The sequence below is a fragment of the Nomascus leucogenys genome, chromosome 1a, assembly GCF_006542625.1.
Source record: "Nomascus leucogenys isolate Asia chromosome 1a, Asia_NLE_v1, whole genome shotgun sequence".
Classification (NCBI taxonomy): Eukaryota; Metazoa; Chordata; class Mammalia; order Primates; family Hylobatidae; genus Nomascus; species Nomascus leucogenys.
In genome coordinates this window covers 96,915,441-96,931,984 of record NC_044381.1, presented here as the reverse complement: position 1 = coordinate 96,931,984, position 16,544 = coordinate 96,915,441, and the positions used below count along the sequence as shown (strand labels likewise).

The 16,544-nt window shown below is 35.9% G+C and overlaps 1 protein-coding gene across 2 annotated transcripts in view; it reads right to left on the bottom strand.

The window, feature by feature from the left end:
* Nucleotides 1-16,544, bottom strand: part of TTC6 (tetratricopeptide repeat domain 6) — a 251,716-nt gene that overhangs the window by 36,429 nt on the left and 198,743 nt on the right. Inside the window, exons 19-24 of one of the 2 annotated variants that reach the window (XM_030813721.1) lie at nucleotides 15,362-15,482; nucleotides 13,782-13,932; nucleotides 10,869-10,951; nucleotides 9,853-9,929; nucleotides 9,275-9,435; nucleotides 1,433-1,567 (exon numbers count right to left, since the gene is read on the bottom strand). In XM_030813721.1, coding sequence (XP_030669581.1) covers nucleotides 1,433-1,567; nucleotides 9,275-9,435; nucleotides 9,853-9,929; nucleotides 10,869-10,951; nucleotides 13,782-13,932; nucleotides 15,362-15,482 — 728 coding nt within the window. The remainder of the gene's footprint in view (nucleotides 1-1,432; nucleotides 1,568-9,274; nucleotides 9,436-9,852; nucleotides 9,930-10,868; nucleotides 10,952-13,781; nucleotides 13,933-15,361; nucleotides 15,483-16,544) is intronic. The other variant, XM_030813728.1, reaches the window with a different exon arrangement.

The following is a 16,544-nucleotide window of genomic DNA, read 5'->3' as shown; positions in this document are numbered from 1 at the left end:
TTATTTTAAATACATTTCTCCTAATGGACCTCATGGAACAAACAAAACTAATATTTAGAAACGAGTAGGGTTGATTATCATAATTAAAGGCAGACTAAGGTCTACATAATCCATATTGTTAGATTACAATATTTCAGGTGGTATAATTTTAATTATTCTTCAGATTTCACTTCTTCAAAGAAATCACAACCAGCACATTTATTTTTCATTAGGATTCAGCAAATGCATCATTATAAAACTTCAGAACACGCCAGGCACGGTGGCTCATTCCTGTAATCCCAGCACTTTGGGAGGCCAAGGCGGGTGGATCATGAGGTGAAAAGATGAAGACCATCCTGGCCAACATGATGAAACTCCATCTCTACTAAAAACTACAAAAATTAGCCAGGTGTGGTGGCGTGAGCCTGTAATCCCAGCTACGCGGGAGGCTGAGGCAGGAGAATGGCTTGAACCTGGGAGGCAGAGGTTGCAGTGAGCCGAGATCGTGCCACTGCACTCCAGCCTGGCAACAGAGCAAGACTCCATCTCAAAAAAAAACAACAACAACAAAACAAAAAACACTTCAGAACAATAGAACTCTAAAATTTTTCCCCACATTTTAAAGCAAAGCTGAGTTTGCTCTAGTTGTTCAAAAGGACTAAAAACATGTAAAATATTTGTAATTTGTCTCATATTTACTGGCATTTCTTAATAGAACAACTAATCAAGTGCACCTCTTTTTTTGTTTATACCAATACCAGTTTAAAACACTGTCCACCCCATGAATTAGAATGATGTGTGTGTGTTTGTGTGTGTGTGTGTGTGTGTGTGTCTTGAGATAGAGTTGTAGAATATCCAACATTAGCCATTGGATAGTATCAATTATTTTACATATTTGTCATATCAGTGACAAGATTGAAGTAAAGAATTGCCTAAAATCACCAAAGACTGGATAAATATGTAATAATTGAATCAACGGTTTTTCAGTGAATCAACTGTTTTTCAGTGAATCTGGCCATCTTAACAACCAGTTTCAATCTGATTTGAATTGTTCAGTGATCAATAAGAAAAGCCAGAATGCCCTCATCTTTTCCATTTATTCTACATTATGTTGAAGCACTTAAAGTACTTAAAATTTAATAAGTGAATTCATACTAATGTGATAAAATTATTTTATTGTAATAATTTCCTGCAGTTAGATTTATTGTTCTGGTGGGAAACGCACATTAATCTTTAGAATATTGTTGACAAACAAGCATCAAATAAAACATGTTGATTAAATAAAACAACGTCCTAGGTGTTGCAGGGTGCAGACTGACTATAATGAGCCAAGCTTCATAAGCAGCTTTGGACCAGTTGCCCACTGTATAGGTGGCCTTCAGAAACAGAATTGCATACAAGCAACCAGTCTCTAAAATCACAAAAAATCTATACTCCTAAATACACGAAATACCATTTGCAAATTGCCTTCCTCCATGTAACAAAGACCCAAGTTATACAGACAGTCTGCTGAAATTGCTGTGGCATTTGGTCCTTTATCAGAATGAGAAATGGCATCCAAAGCCTTCTTAAGCGTTTTCACAGCCTCCTATAATGATAAAAAAGCAGGGAGGGGGCAAGAAATGTTTCTTTCCACTATTGATTTAACATTACAGCCTTATATGTTAAAAGGAGCACAGAGCACACACCTCTACTTTTACTTTATCTGGGGACAAATAGACCTGGTGAAGTTACAGGTCTTGTCAGTATACTACAAGAAGAGAACCCAGTTCAGAAGTCTTACCCTGATGAGTCCCACCCAGCTGCCTATCCTACAAGCCAGTACTTAAGCAGGCTTATGGACATGGATTTTTGGAACTAAAATTTCTAAATTCTAAAGGCTATACTTAAGCTTAACTCAGGCTTAAATTTATGAACAAGTTTATTGACAATTTCCTAATAATTTCTCTGAATGGAATACTGGGAAGCTACTAGGTAGTAAAAGATCTCCACTGATAATACCTGACATAATTTTAATCAATTTTTATTGTGTCCTGCTGTCCTCCTAATAGGGTTTTATTGGCACCAAAAAGAATAAACTACCTCCAAAACTCACCCATTTATTTATTCAAACGAGTCAAAACTCTCATTAATGAAAAAGTTCAAAACTCTCATTAATGAAAAAGTTCAAAATAGTCAAAAGTTTCATTAATGAAAAAGTCTCATTAAATGAAAAAAGTCAAAAGTCTCATTAATGAAAAAGATAGAAAGGCCATTTAATACTTAACTATTCATTGTATATCTGTATACAGAAAGACAAATACTTGTTACTGGTTATACCATCTTCTTAATTGTATTAAATTGCTAAAGAAACAATGAGGTTTCACTTGGATATGCTAAGTGTCCTTTATGGCTTCTACTGAGTATTAGCTCTATATGTTTGCAAGCCACCCAACATCCCTCCTTCTGTCCTCACTCTCAGCACATGACCTTGCCTAGAAAAAGTGGATTACTGTCTCAATTTCCCCCCTTTCTACTTTTCAATGAGTCTATATCTTCATTCACTTTCACCTTTTTCTCTCCTGTCTTTCAGTTGCTTTCTTTCTCATTGCTTGCAGAGCTAACTCCTCAAAAGCTGTCCTTGACCCCATCTCCTGCTGCCTCACCTGAGCAGCCTGTTACTTCCTTCCTCCTTTGGATTGCTGCCCCTTCACTGACTCCTTGAGCCCATAAAAACTTGTCTACTCAAGCCTTCCATTCCATTTAAATTAAAATGAACATATCTTCACTTCCTCCTGCTTCCTCCATCTCTCTCTCTTTCACTACTCTACAGTGTCATCTGAGGGACATCTGCAGGGGCTTGCAGATAAGTCATCTTTATAGTCTGCAGAAAGTACTGCGGCTGCTGTGTGGATAAAAGCTTGGAAGAGTACAACAATGCAGCTATATAATTCAAAAGAATTTTTTAAACTATATGCTCCAAACCGGGATAATAACCATAGAAATAAAGAAAGAAAGTGGATTTGAGAAATATCTAGAAAGTAGAACCAAGAAAACATCACTATTGATTGGGTGGAAGAGGGTGGCTGATGGTGACATCAGGTATCCAGCTAGAGTCACAGACAGGCTGGCAGGAGGAGATTAAAGCAAATATAAAAAAGCAGTCCTCAAAGAATACAGAGACCAAAATCTCCAAATGTGAACAAAAAAAGTAGACATGATCCATACTGAGTAATGATCACAGAATCTGCAGTAAGAAAGTCAATGAAGGCTGGGCACAGTGACTCACACCTGTAATCCCAGCACTTTGGGAGGCAGAGGCAAGTGGATTGCCTAAGGTCAGGAGCTCAAGACCAGCCTGACTAACATGGTGAAACCCCATCTCTACTAAAAATACAAAAATTAGCTGGGCACAGTGGTAAGTGCCTATAATCCCAGCTAGTCAGGAGGCTGAGGCAGGAGAATTGCTTGCATCCAGGAGGCAGAGGTTGTAGTGAGCTGAGATTGCGCCACTGCACTCCAGCCTGTGTAACTGAGCAAGACTCCATCTCAAAAAAAAAAGAAAAGAAAGAAAGTCAATGAAGCTAGCAAGAGTGCTTGATTCCAAACCAGAGGTGCATTCGTTTTTCTATCGCTACAGGTCAAATTACCACACATTTAGCAAATGATAATAACATGCATTTATCATCTCACAGTTTCCACAGGTCAGGAGATTGGGCATGGCTTAACTGGGTCCTCTGCTCCGGGTCCTACAAAGCTGCTATCAATGTGTCACTTGAGCTACATTGTCCTCTGGAAAGTTAGCTGGGAGAACTAGCTTCCAAGCTCATTCATGTTGTTGGCAGACTTCATTTCCTTGAGACTCCAGGACTGACAGCCCCAGTTTCATTTTTTTTTTTACTTTTAAGTACCAGTGTACATATGCCAGATACACAGGTTTGTTACACAGGTAAATGCGTGCCATGGTGGTTTGCTGCACCTATCAACCCACCACCTAAGTATTAAGCCCAGCATGCATTAGCTGTTTTTCCTAATGCTCTGTCTTCCCTCACCCTTTTTCCTACAAGTGTGTGTTGTTCCCCTCCCTGTGTCCATGTGTTCTCATTGTTCATCTCCCACTTATAACATGCAGGGTTGGGTTTTCTGTTCCTGCATTAGTTTGCTGAGGATAATGGCTTCCAGCTCCATCCATGTCCCTGCAAAGGACATGACCTCATTACTTTTTATGCTGCATAGTATTCCATGGTGTGTATGTACCACATTTTCTTTATCCGCTCTATGTTGATGGGCATTTGAGTTGATTCCATATCTTTGCTATTGTGAATAGTGCCACAATGAACATACACATGCATGTATCTTTCTAACAAAATGATTTATATTCTTTGGGATGTATACCCAGTAATGATATTGCTGGGTCAAATGGCATTTCTGCCTCTAGGTCTTTGAGGAATCGCCAAACCGTCTTACACAATGGTTGAAAAGTATAAAAGTGTTCCTATTTCTCTGCAACCCCACCAGCATCTGTTGTTTCTTTACTTTTTAATAATCACCATTCTGACTGGTGTGATGCAAATAAAAACCACGATGAGATACCAGCTTTCTGGCTGTTGGCTGCACTCAGGTCCCAGCTGCCCACAGTTCCTCACCACATCACTCTCTCCATAAGAAGTCACAACAAGGCCAGCAGGAGAACCTCTCTCTCTTTACTCTGCTAAGAAGGAGGTCTTATATACTGCAACGTAATTGAGGGAGCGACACCCCACCAATTTTGCCGTATTCTATTGGTTGGAAGCAAGTCATAGGTCCTACACACATGCAAGGAAGGGGAGGAGATAACATAGGGTATGATTAAGAATAATCTTAGAGTGTGTCTACCAGATGACTCTAATGATCTGGCCCCCAGTAATTCAACATTCTTGCCACATGCAAAATATATTCCTCCATTCCAAGGTCCCCCAAAGTCTCAGCTCATTATTGCATCAGCTCAACACCTAAAATTTCATCATTTAAAGCAGGTCCAAGTCTGGATGAGGCATTTAAGTAAAATCCACCGGCTCCCACTCTTGGGACACAATTCCTCTCCATCTGTGGACTTGTGAAATTAAAGAGACAAGTTATCTGTCCCCAAAACACCCAACATACAATGGTGAGACAGGCATAGAATAATATCCACAGATATTCTGGTTTAAAAAGGGGAAAATGGAAGATTAAAATGAGCCACTGGTCCATGGCAATTCTGAAATACATTTGGGCAAATGTTCAGTCTCTTGATTAGGTTTCAAAACATTTATGGCCCTTAGTGGCATCCTGTGGGTTCTTAGTCTTGCCTTCTGAGTCCTTTTTCCTTTTTTATAAAAGGTTGTACATGTTTGCAGTTGAGTTGTTTTATTAACCTACTTCCTGCCAGAATGATTTTGAGGTCTGACAGCCTTCTTTCATTTTGTACTCTCTCTGTCTGAGTCCAAATTGTCAGTGTTTATAAATAAATAATTCTCCTAAAAACTTTGGGGATCTTCCACAGATTTCACAGGGATTCACTTCATTAGACAAAAGCCACATCCACTAATTTTTTCAAGAAAATTCCTTGTCTACTTTGGCCTCCTGCTGAGATGCCTGAGGGACAATGCCCTTAAGCTTCTGGAGATCCTCTGGTTTGGTTAAGAAGATTTGTAAGGCATGTCCCTAATCTCTTGAAAGGAAAGAGAACTAGTGTGACTGAATACTCTGCCCTCATGATCCTTCTAAGATCTTAGCAAAGTGTTACCCAGCCACACCTTGTCCTTTTCTCTTGACAGTGAATTTTGTCCTCTTTTGCCATCTGGAGAAGTTGAAAATTTTCCTCATAAGCAAGTCCTGGTTGACTTTGTTTAACAGTTCTTAACTTATCTCTCCTTTCTCACACTTTTCTATTAGAAGCAAAAAGAAAGCTGGCAGCACTGTCAACGCATTGCTTGGAAATTATCTTAGCTGTATATCCAGGCTCCTGAGTTATTAGTTCTGCTTTCCATACAACTATATGAGAAAATTTTACTAGGCTTTCAACCACTAAATAAAAATAATAACTGTTGCTCATTTGCTTCAGAGTCCTCAATGCTAGTGTGTTTAAAAACCAGGTATCTAAGAGTCTGTTTGAGGTGATTGAAGCTTTTTTTGTCATGTTCCTCAAAATTCTTTCAGCCTCTGCCCACTGCTTTGTTCTAAAGCTGCTCCTACATTTGTAGGTATTTGTTACAGCAACACTCCATCTGTATTACTTTCTTATTGCTGCAAAAAATAAAAAATACCACAAACTTAACGCTTTAAAACAACACACATTTCTTATCTCACAGGAGATAGTTTAGAATATTGTTGACAAACAAGCAGGGGCGAGGGGCCAGGAGCCTGGGCATAGCTTAGCTGAGTCCCCTGCTTAGGGTTTCCCAGGCTTCAGTCAAGGTGTCAGCTGTGCTACATTCTCATCTGAAAACTTCTTTTCTCTTCTTCTTTTAAGCTCATTCTGACTGTTGGTGGTTTCATTTCCCTATGGCTGCATGACTGAGGGCCCAGGCTTCTTACTGGCTATTGGCTGAAGATTGTCCTGAGGTCCTCGAGGCCACAGCAGTTCCCTACCATGATACCCTCTCCATAAGCAGTTCATAGTATAATTCTTTGCTTTTTTAAGGCCAGGAAGGGAATTTCTCTCTCCAGTCTACTATATAACCTAATATAATCATGGGAGTGACATCCCATCATCTTTCCCATACTCTGTTGGTTAGAAGTGAGTCATAGGTTCCACTCACACTCAAGGTCACACAAGGGCATAACTTGTTGAGGGTCACCTTATTATGTGTCCATCACAAGAGGAAAGAAGCCAGATTGTGGTAAGCAGCAGAATGAGTGGAAAGTGAGGAAATGAAGATAAGGACTACAAATAATTTTCCAAGATTTGGTTGTGCCAGAGTAAAGAGAAAAAAGCCAATAATTGGTGAGGTCAAGAGAGCAAAACTAAAGTTTTTTTAGTTTTTATACTAAAGGTAGTTTCTCATGATTAAATGCTTATGGAATGAAGCCTATAAAAAGTCTTAAAATGCCCAGACAGAAAAAATAGGAATAATAATGGCTAATGTTTATTAAATGTGTGCCATGTACTAGATATTAAAGCATTAAATAATCTTTCAAAGAAGATATCCTTACAATCTTTAGACAAACTCATTCACTAAATAGAAAAGAAGAAATACTCTCCAAATAATCCTATGAAATCAATACTCAAATCCCACAAAACCAATCTCACTCATAAATACAGACACAAAGATCCTCACAAGCAACTCAAATTTAGCAATGTCTACAAAAAGATTATATATTCTGATCAAGTTGGTTTAACCCAGGAATGCATGGTTGGTCTAACACTAAATAATGTCATAGATTACTTAATTTCATATGTGACATATAATCTGCTACATTAACATATTAAAGGATAAAAACATAATAATCATTTCAATACCTGATGAAAAATAATTTGATAAAATTCAAAATTGAAATAGAAAGATTATTTAATCTTTATTTTGTTTAAATTATCTACAAAAATCAATCCCAAACTTCATTCTTAGTGGGGTAAACTTCCTTTAAAATTTGGAAGAAAATAAGGGTGTCTTTGTCACTACTTTTAGTCAGTATTGTCTTGGAGTTTCTAGCCAGCACAGTTAGACAAGAATAAGAAACAGAATACATAAAAAGAAAGTAAAAAATAAAATTATTATTATTTATAGATGACATATTTTCCTAGTTGTGAACCCAAAAGAACAGAACTAAACATTTTAAGAAATAATCAAGTTCAGCAAGGTGGTCAGCTAGTAGATAAGTATTCAAAAATCAGTTTCATTTCTATAAACCATCAACAAACAGAAATTTTTTTTAAAAGATACCCTTTATAACCGTAGCAAAAACTATGAAAAAAAACTGGAAAACTAGAAAACTTTTAGCAATGGATATGTAAAATCTATTCAAAAGAAAAAGTGAAATAAATGGGGCGATACATCATTTTGATCATAAACTAAAGAATTCAATATCATAAAGATGTCAATTCTCCCTAAAATAATCTAAAGATTCAAAATCTCAAGAGAGTTTTTAATGGACCTTGGGCAAGCTAAATTTAACATGTATATGGCAGAGTAAATGCTGAAGAGTAACCAGGAGTTTCCTAAAAAAGAATATGGTGTGGGGACTTGCTCCACCAGATATCAATAATTTCAATGAGGTTATAGCAATTAAGACATTGTACTACTGGGCCATTAATAGAAAAATTGACCAAAGGAACAGAACAGAGAACCTAAAACAGCACATGATCCACACATATGTGAAAACTTGTAATAAGATAGATGTAGCACTGCAGATTTTTGGGTTAAGAAGAACATTTCAGTAAAGGATACTGAAACATTTAAATACCCATATGGAGAAAACTGAAATTTTATCACTCTCTCATGCTAAAAAAGAATAATCTTAAGATAGAGTAGAGTCTTAAATGGAAAAAGGAAAACTTAAACTTTCCAAAGAAAATAGGGAAGAATGTCTTGACCTTGGAGTAGAAAAGGGCTTCTTAAACAAGATATTTCATGACAAATTTTAAAACAGACATATTCAACTACATTAAACTTTAGAAGTTTTGCCCATCAGAAGACACCATAGAGACAAAAGACAAGGCACAAACTGTAAGAAGATACTCAGCACACAATCGAGGATTAGTATACAGAATTTATATCTTAAATGCCTAAAATCAGTAAGAACAAGAGAAATGAAAAATGTGTATAGCAAATTGATAGAACAGGAAATATGAGTGGCTGATAAACATAAAAAGATTCTCAACCTGATGCTCAAACTGAGAAGTGTGAATTAAGCCCACAAGACATCATTTTTTATCTACCAAACTGGCAAAAATAAAGGCTAACAATATCAATTATTGAAAAAGATGCAGATCAACAGGAACAGGAATACACCTACACTTCAGGTAGGAGAATAAATTGGTACCACCCTATGAAACAACGTGTCATTTCCTTGAAAGTTAAACATTCACATTCTCTACATACCACCAACTGCACTCCTTGAAATATATCCTGGAAAACTATTCCACATGCTGACTGAATATATGAAAAAGAATATTTAGGGCAGCCCTATTCTTAAGAGGGGGCAAAAAAAAGAGAGAAAATAACCCAAATGTTAATTCACAGAAAAATAAATAAATAGTATGACTTAATTTTGTGAAAAATATTTAAAGTGGTATACTAAGCACAATATATACACTTCATTAATAGGTTTAGTAAACATTACTCAGAGGACTTTTCACCTTGGTTCTCTTGGCCTTCATTTGAACTTTTGCTAATAGAGCACACGTGGTCATCTCAGCTCCATTCCAGCTGATTCCGTCCAAGACCTCAATGGCCTTGTCATGGTTTTCACAAAATGAATAAATGAGGGCTTGCTGCACAGGACTCAACTCAGTGAGACCTAAAAGGGAAGGAAAGTTTATCAATATCTTGGCCAAGCATCAAGGATTTTGAATATAATTATTCTAAGGGAGTAATTCAATAATTTGTCTTTATAATATGAATTAACAAATCAATAAATTATAAAATTAACAAATTACACTAAGTTCTATTTACTACCAGTAACCAACAAGACATTCCAATTACAAACAAAAAAATAGAAAAATTGTAAGCTTAATATTTCCCATAAAAATCTCTCTCACAAAATTCACTGCTATGAATCATTTTACTAATTGGCAATGTACATATAAAACTAAAGTTTCAAAATCTAATTTGACTTTCAATTGGATCCTTCATGCTATTTATACATAACTATTGCAAAATAGCATAAAAATTTTAAAGAGGTATTTCTTAAAAAATTATAATTAGTTATGCTTACCTTTGTCCATTTCTGCTACCTGATAAATAGTAAACTTTGCAAGATCATAACATTTCATCATAAGAAGATATTGTCCTCTGGAAGAAATAATCGATTTTGATTCTAAGCAGCTAAAAATAAACTTTCTAAAATAAAGTTTCTTATAATCAGTTACTTAAAATTTTAGAATATATTCATTCTTATTTACTTATGTATGCATAAAAATGAAAATTATAGACATTTTTATAATCTAAATACATCAATTAGCATAGTGATGTGATGAGAAAACTTAGGAAATGTAACACTGAAAGAAAAATACACAAATCTCTTTTTGCAATTATCTGTATTTAAAATGTTATACTTTTTGCTGAGAAATTATTAAAAGATAAAGTTCAAGGCATATAAAAGGAAGGAGGTATTTACATAAATTGCTAAAATGTGGTTCAAGGACAAAGCAAGCCCTTATCAGTAAAGCATTGTCTCACTTCATTTTCCCAGGTCTACAAATCCTTAAAAGATTATATTTTTGATATTGATAACTCATAACTTGCAAAGGATATCTGTATAGAAAGTTCTACTACATTTGAAATACTGCATGGAAGTAGGCAGTACCTGTAGAAATGGTATACAATTCAATATGTCACTTCTTTTCACTGAATTAGCAGAGGTTTATGTTTAGTACACATGCTTATGTTTGATTGTGGACATTGTCAAAACAACTGTTCAAAATATGTTACCTTACTCTTGTGAGATATGTGATAACTATATGACTAGTCACTTAAAAAGGTCTCAAAGAACATAAACACTAAACAGGTATATTTTAATGCAAGGGTACAGCAAAGGGAAAAATCTGTTTATCTTATGTAATAAACTATCTTAAAGTTTAACAAACTGGCTTGCTGGTGGGGAAGTGGCAATTGCTGGGAGATTAAATATAAAATGGGGAGTCTGAAAGGTTCAAGAGGGAACTGAAGATCCCCATTCAATTTCTCTGATGCTAAGTTATCCCAAGAAGAGTTCAGTTTCTATGCTCATACCTTCTTATGTATAATTGGATTCCATCTGGCTGAAGGTGGATAGCACGAGACAATTCATTTACTACCTTTTTCAATTTATGCAACTGTTGAGTGATAAACAGAAACTTAGCTCCTAATAATAACGATTGCTTCCTTTCTGATATTTATCCTCTCCCACCTTTCTACAGAAATTTTGCAGGGACATCTCCTAACATACACGTTTTTCTTAAGAATCAACAAGGCAAATGGGATACAGAGAAGTAAAAAGAAAAATTTATGATATACTCTTAGTTTTAAAAAATCATCTATCTTTAATTTTAAATAATAATTATACATATCTACATATACTATTTCACATAAATGTGATTATATAATACATTCTGGATTGTGTACGTGTTTGTGTTCTCTTTTTTCATTTAGTTTTCAGTTTTTCTCCCTCAACCGTAACAACTTTTTCAGCAAACCCGATCCATCTTAATTAAGTAGCATGCAGGCTGGTCTCAGGCCTCTAATTCCAGCACTTTGGGAGGCTGAGACAGGAGAATCGCTTGATGAGGCCAGGAGGTCAAGACCAGCCTGGTCAACATAGTGAGACCTCATCTAGACAAAAACAATAATAAGAATAAAGACTAAGAAATAAAGTAGCATGCAAAGGAGGGTAATATAAAAACTAAAACTCTATTGTACTTAAAAACAAGGGAGGAAAAACAGGCCTGCACAAAAATTAAGTAAATGAATGAATATAACAAAATAAAAAAAGATGAAAAAGTAATCTGCTTGACATCAATATGTAATGAAAAGTAAACATTAATTATTCCCTTAATACTGGTCGCAGAAACTGAAGTTGTACAAATTTGGGGACAAAATCAACTATCATTGGAAATATTACCAAAACAGCACTCTACAGACCAGAGCAAAATTAACCTGGGACAACCAACCAATCCTTTTATTGTTACGGCACAACAATGCAAAGAAGCAAATGTACAAAACTAACTTGTGCATGGAAGCAGGCAGTAGCTGTAGAGATGGTATAAACGTTTGGAGGAAATGGTGGATGGACTCAAAAGACGAAACAGAAAAGGAGGAAGTTTGAGATTTGTTTAAATAAATTGGAAAATTTCTGTGGAACTTCAAGCCTGCTGCTTCCTAAGCTAGCCCTATTCAGGATGGTGTAATTAATAAATCATATAGTCATATGTCCACATTGCTACACCTGTTCTACCAACCATACATGTCTATGCATTGAGGAAATCCTGACTTAAGACAAATGGAGGCTCATTCGCAGATCTCACAAGCTTCCCTGACATTAGACCACTACCAGGCAGCCTTAGATTAGATTTACCCTGGAGGCTGAACCCACATAATGGGAGTATATATTCTTCTACATACATACACAAGGGTTTATTTACAATTGTTTTATTTACATGGAATCACATTGTACACAATTCACACTCTTTTGTGAGCCCTACTTTTCTTACTTAAAAATATCTCATGGAAAACCTTCCAAGTCAGCTAGCATAGTTCTATTCATTCTTGTCACCATCTCTGTTACATTCTATGATGTGAATGCACCACAAATTATTCAATCATTACTGCATAGAGATTGTTGCCTCTCAGAACAGCCTTTGATTATATCCTTACACCTTGCTATCATGCTAGTATTTTCATTTCTCTATGTGCTCAAGGGAAACTCCAACTTCCACAGATGGCCGTAGCTTCATCAATAGGGTTAGGTTAAGCAAAAGAACCACACACTATGAGTATGTCCACCCTTTCCCCGACAGAGTCAAGAACTAACATGACCTAGTGGCAACACTGAACTTGCCCTGGGTCCCTACCTCCATTGTCAGCAGAGTAAGGACTTTGAATGGGACTCTAGTCACACTGGGTCCTGACATGTAGACAATGGAGGGCAAAGCCTCCAGGCAATCCTCCGTGGACATACAGTGTGAGCAAGGAATAAACCTTTGTTTTAATACAGTAATTTTGAAGGTTTGGTTTTTGGGTTTTTTTTTTACCTCAGCATAGCCTAGCTTATCCTGGCTGAAGCCAGCATAGACAGGAGGCAAAGGTAGAAAGGCAATTAGGAACTAGCTCCTGTGGGGTCTTGTAAACCTTTGGCTTTTGTAGAATTTAGCTTTTATTCTAAACACAAGGGAAGCTATTGAAGGGCTTGAGCAAAGAAGTGAAATAATCTGACATGTTTTGGCAAGATCACTGTGGCTGCTATTTGATAATCCATCCTGGTGAGAAACTAGTATTTGCACGAGGCAGTTAGAGGTGAAGTGGTGGAAATGGGTGTCTACTTTGAAGGATAGAGACAAGAGTTAACAACGTTATGTCTGAAAATCAGATCTGGCTGGAATCAGAGAGGATTTTTCCTATTTATAGTGCTGTTTTAATTTGTCACAGCAGGGGCATATAACATTTATTTTTAATATAAACAACTTATAAAACTTAAACAAAATTAAAGGTAAGTATGAATGGTCAGTATCCCATTCTATGGCTGGATCCCATTGTATGAACCTACTTACTCACCTGTACACACACACACACACACACAAAAAAAAAAAAAAAAAAAATTGTACCATAGACTCAAATTGTTAATAGCAGCTATCCCTAGAGAATAAAATTATAGATAATAGTTTTTAGTTTATTCTTATCGCATGCATATATTACCTGCAATAAGTATATAATGCTTTTGTAATTAAGAAAAAAAGGTATTATTTTCAAAAGTGAAAGACATAAAAATGCACACCTTGAAAGTAGAGGCTTTATAAATGAGTAATTAAACTATCAGCTTAACACATTGTTTATAAATGCATTAGCCCCTACAATTAGCTAAAATATGTATATATATTAAAATTATGTGGAACAAATATCCAGAAAATAAAAGTTTTTTTAAAAAAATCAAGGTTCTCGAGCCTTAAATACCTTAAAATAGGCTTCTGCCCGACAAAGATAGCTTTGAATACATAAAGGATCAATTCTAATAGCTTCAGAAAATTGCCAAATGGCTTCCGTGTAGTTATCCAGGTGTAGCAGATGTATGAGGCCAATATTTACATAAGCCAAAGTAATAGTTCTAAAAAAAAAATGAGAAAGTGAAATCTTGTTAAACATTTTTAATTATTCCAAATGTTCTCCAGTTAGGAATAAACTGAATGAAACAGATGCATCAGTATTCATCAGAGTATTTTTTAATGTTTTACAAAGGAAAGTAAATTAGTTAGCTGCTCTCTATGAAAAACTATAAATGCCTTTATGAAACCCTTAGTAGAGAACTAATGTTTTTAGGGTCTGAGCTAGGAACAGAATTCCTGAACTCTCCTAGACTTTTAGCAAAACTTTACTCTTCTTTGATTTACCTTTCCGTTATCTTGAGTCACAAGCTTAGTTTTTCTCAACTAAAGAGTCTTTACCTCAGGCTGTGTTCTACTGGCCATGAGTGACAGTGAGAAACAGTCATATTCAAGGGTTTGGTGGCTTGGGGTTAAAATCCTCTCCACATACATACTAACACAGCTTTTCTGCATCAAATAAATGTTATTTATCTCTCTTAGAATGGAATGATTTTCAGTAGAGAAATAACCTTAGAAATTATCATGTTTGATGCCTCTGTTTCAAAATGAGAAAGCCACCCATCCAATAATCTAACCTCACAGAATCCCTGACCCCTTGCCTAGACACCAAAGTTCCTACTTCCTGTTTTCTGTCTCCTTGAAACTGACACTCTTTTCTTTTTCTTTCTGGCTCAAAAATGTCCAAAAGAAAACCACTGTGGTCATTATGGAGCCACGCTCCATGAATTTCTTGTGTCAAGTTCAAAGTTTACCTTGGATAGACTAAGTAAACAGTCTGCTGGTTGGCAAGGAATTGGCATGATTAGTTACTCTTTCTGACACCTTCCCTTTTCATAAATGCTTCATTGGAAAAAAAGGGGGAATTTTTAATTAAATTACGTGATTTACAGTTTGACTTTCTGACTAGTACATTTAATTTTCAGTCTGTATTTCTTTCTGAACCTATGGTCTACATGGTATTAGCGTTTTTATTTTGCTTTCCAAAAAAAAATGAAGCCAGAAGTTCTAAAGAGAAGGTTCCCTTCCACTGAGTTGTATGCTGTCCATAGCAATCATATACCAAGCAGAATATTTTTTCATTATTTTAAAACTTAATGACAGTTTTCCACGAAGTTAATTTCAAAAAGCTCTAGCCTGGGCATCTCCAAAATCCTCAATAGTATTGATTCCTTATCCATAGATTTAACTCCTGTCAAACCCATTTAACTTCTAAAATTTGCAAAAACACCTGAGGCAAACAGATGTTGAGAACTGGTTTTGTTTTAGAAGTAATCTTGTTTTTAGAAGTAGTATTCTAATTCTAGGATGACTTTATAAGTGTCTCATTTTTTCTAGGTTATCAATGATGAGGAGAAAGAAACTTTTTCTCCCATTTCAGGTTTTCAATTTTTTACAAAAATGAAATCAATAAATATGAAAAGGAAAACATACCTGTCTAGAGAAATGACAGTTTCAAAGTCACAAATTGCCAGCTGCCAAAGTTTTAGATGTGCATAGACTATTCCCCGATGTAGAAAACAACCAAGATTCTCATAGCCATCATTTATGAGTGCTTAAAAATTAAAAAAAAAATTTATTTCATTCAGGTTCTAAAATAACCACATGTAAATTATATTTTAGTCTGTAACCTTCCTATTGCTTATTCTCATTTTTAGCATTATATAAAATAGAAACATATTTATGATGAGTATACTTGTTTGGTAAGTTAAATAATAGTATTGTACATTAAAATGTATTTATTAGTAACAATGTGGCAATTGTGGTTCACAAACTCATTAGAGCTGAACTAAATCCTGATCGGAATCTAGTATAGTCCACTCACTGTATAGGTGAGGAGATTAAAGTCCAAAGGGGGTAAGTACATTGACCATGGTCATGATATGCCAGTCAATGGCAAAGACTGGCCTAGAATCCAACTCCAGTCAGAAGGGTGCCATGACCCTTGATGGCCTGATTTTATCAGGAAGCCATCGTTACTGGCCAAGGAAAAGGCTTGGGTACTAGTCCTGAAGGCAGAAAGCAGAGGTCAGGCTTGCACACAAACTGGGATAGACAAGCAAACAGGCTACACTAAGGCAAGCAGACCTTGGAGGGAGGGCAGACAGCTTGACTACGCACATCCCAGATAACAGCTATCCGGGATGCACATCCCTAATAATGGAAGGAAGAAAAAGAACCTCCTCTCAGTAATCCAGGTGTGTGACTCTCATCAGTAACCAGTCTAGAGGTCATCTTATGTCTCTCGCCTACTGATTGCCCCTTCACTTTCAAAACATGTTAGTGAATTAGATGGGGTTTCCACAAATTTTGACAGATATCTTTAAAGCTTCTCATGCCATTCTGCCTTAAGGTGGAAATTTTTGCCAAAATATGCATAAAGTTTACAGTCGAGGACAAAAATATTCACAGTACTGGATTTAGGGAACTATAGCCAGTGTCAGCAATGATCATACACATTAAGTAAGTACAGTCATGCACCATTTAACGGTAGGGATATGTTCTGAGAAATGCATTATTAGGGGATTTCTTTATTGTGCAAACATCATAGAGTGTACTTTCACAAACCTAGATGGTATATGTTATATTTATATATATACATATATATACAGAATAT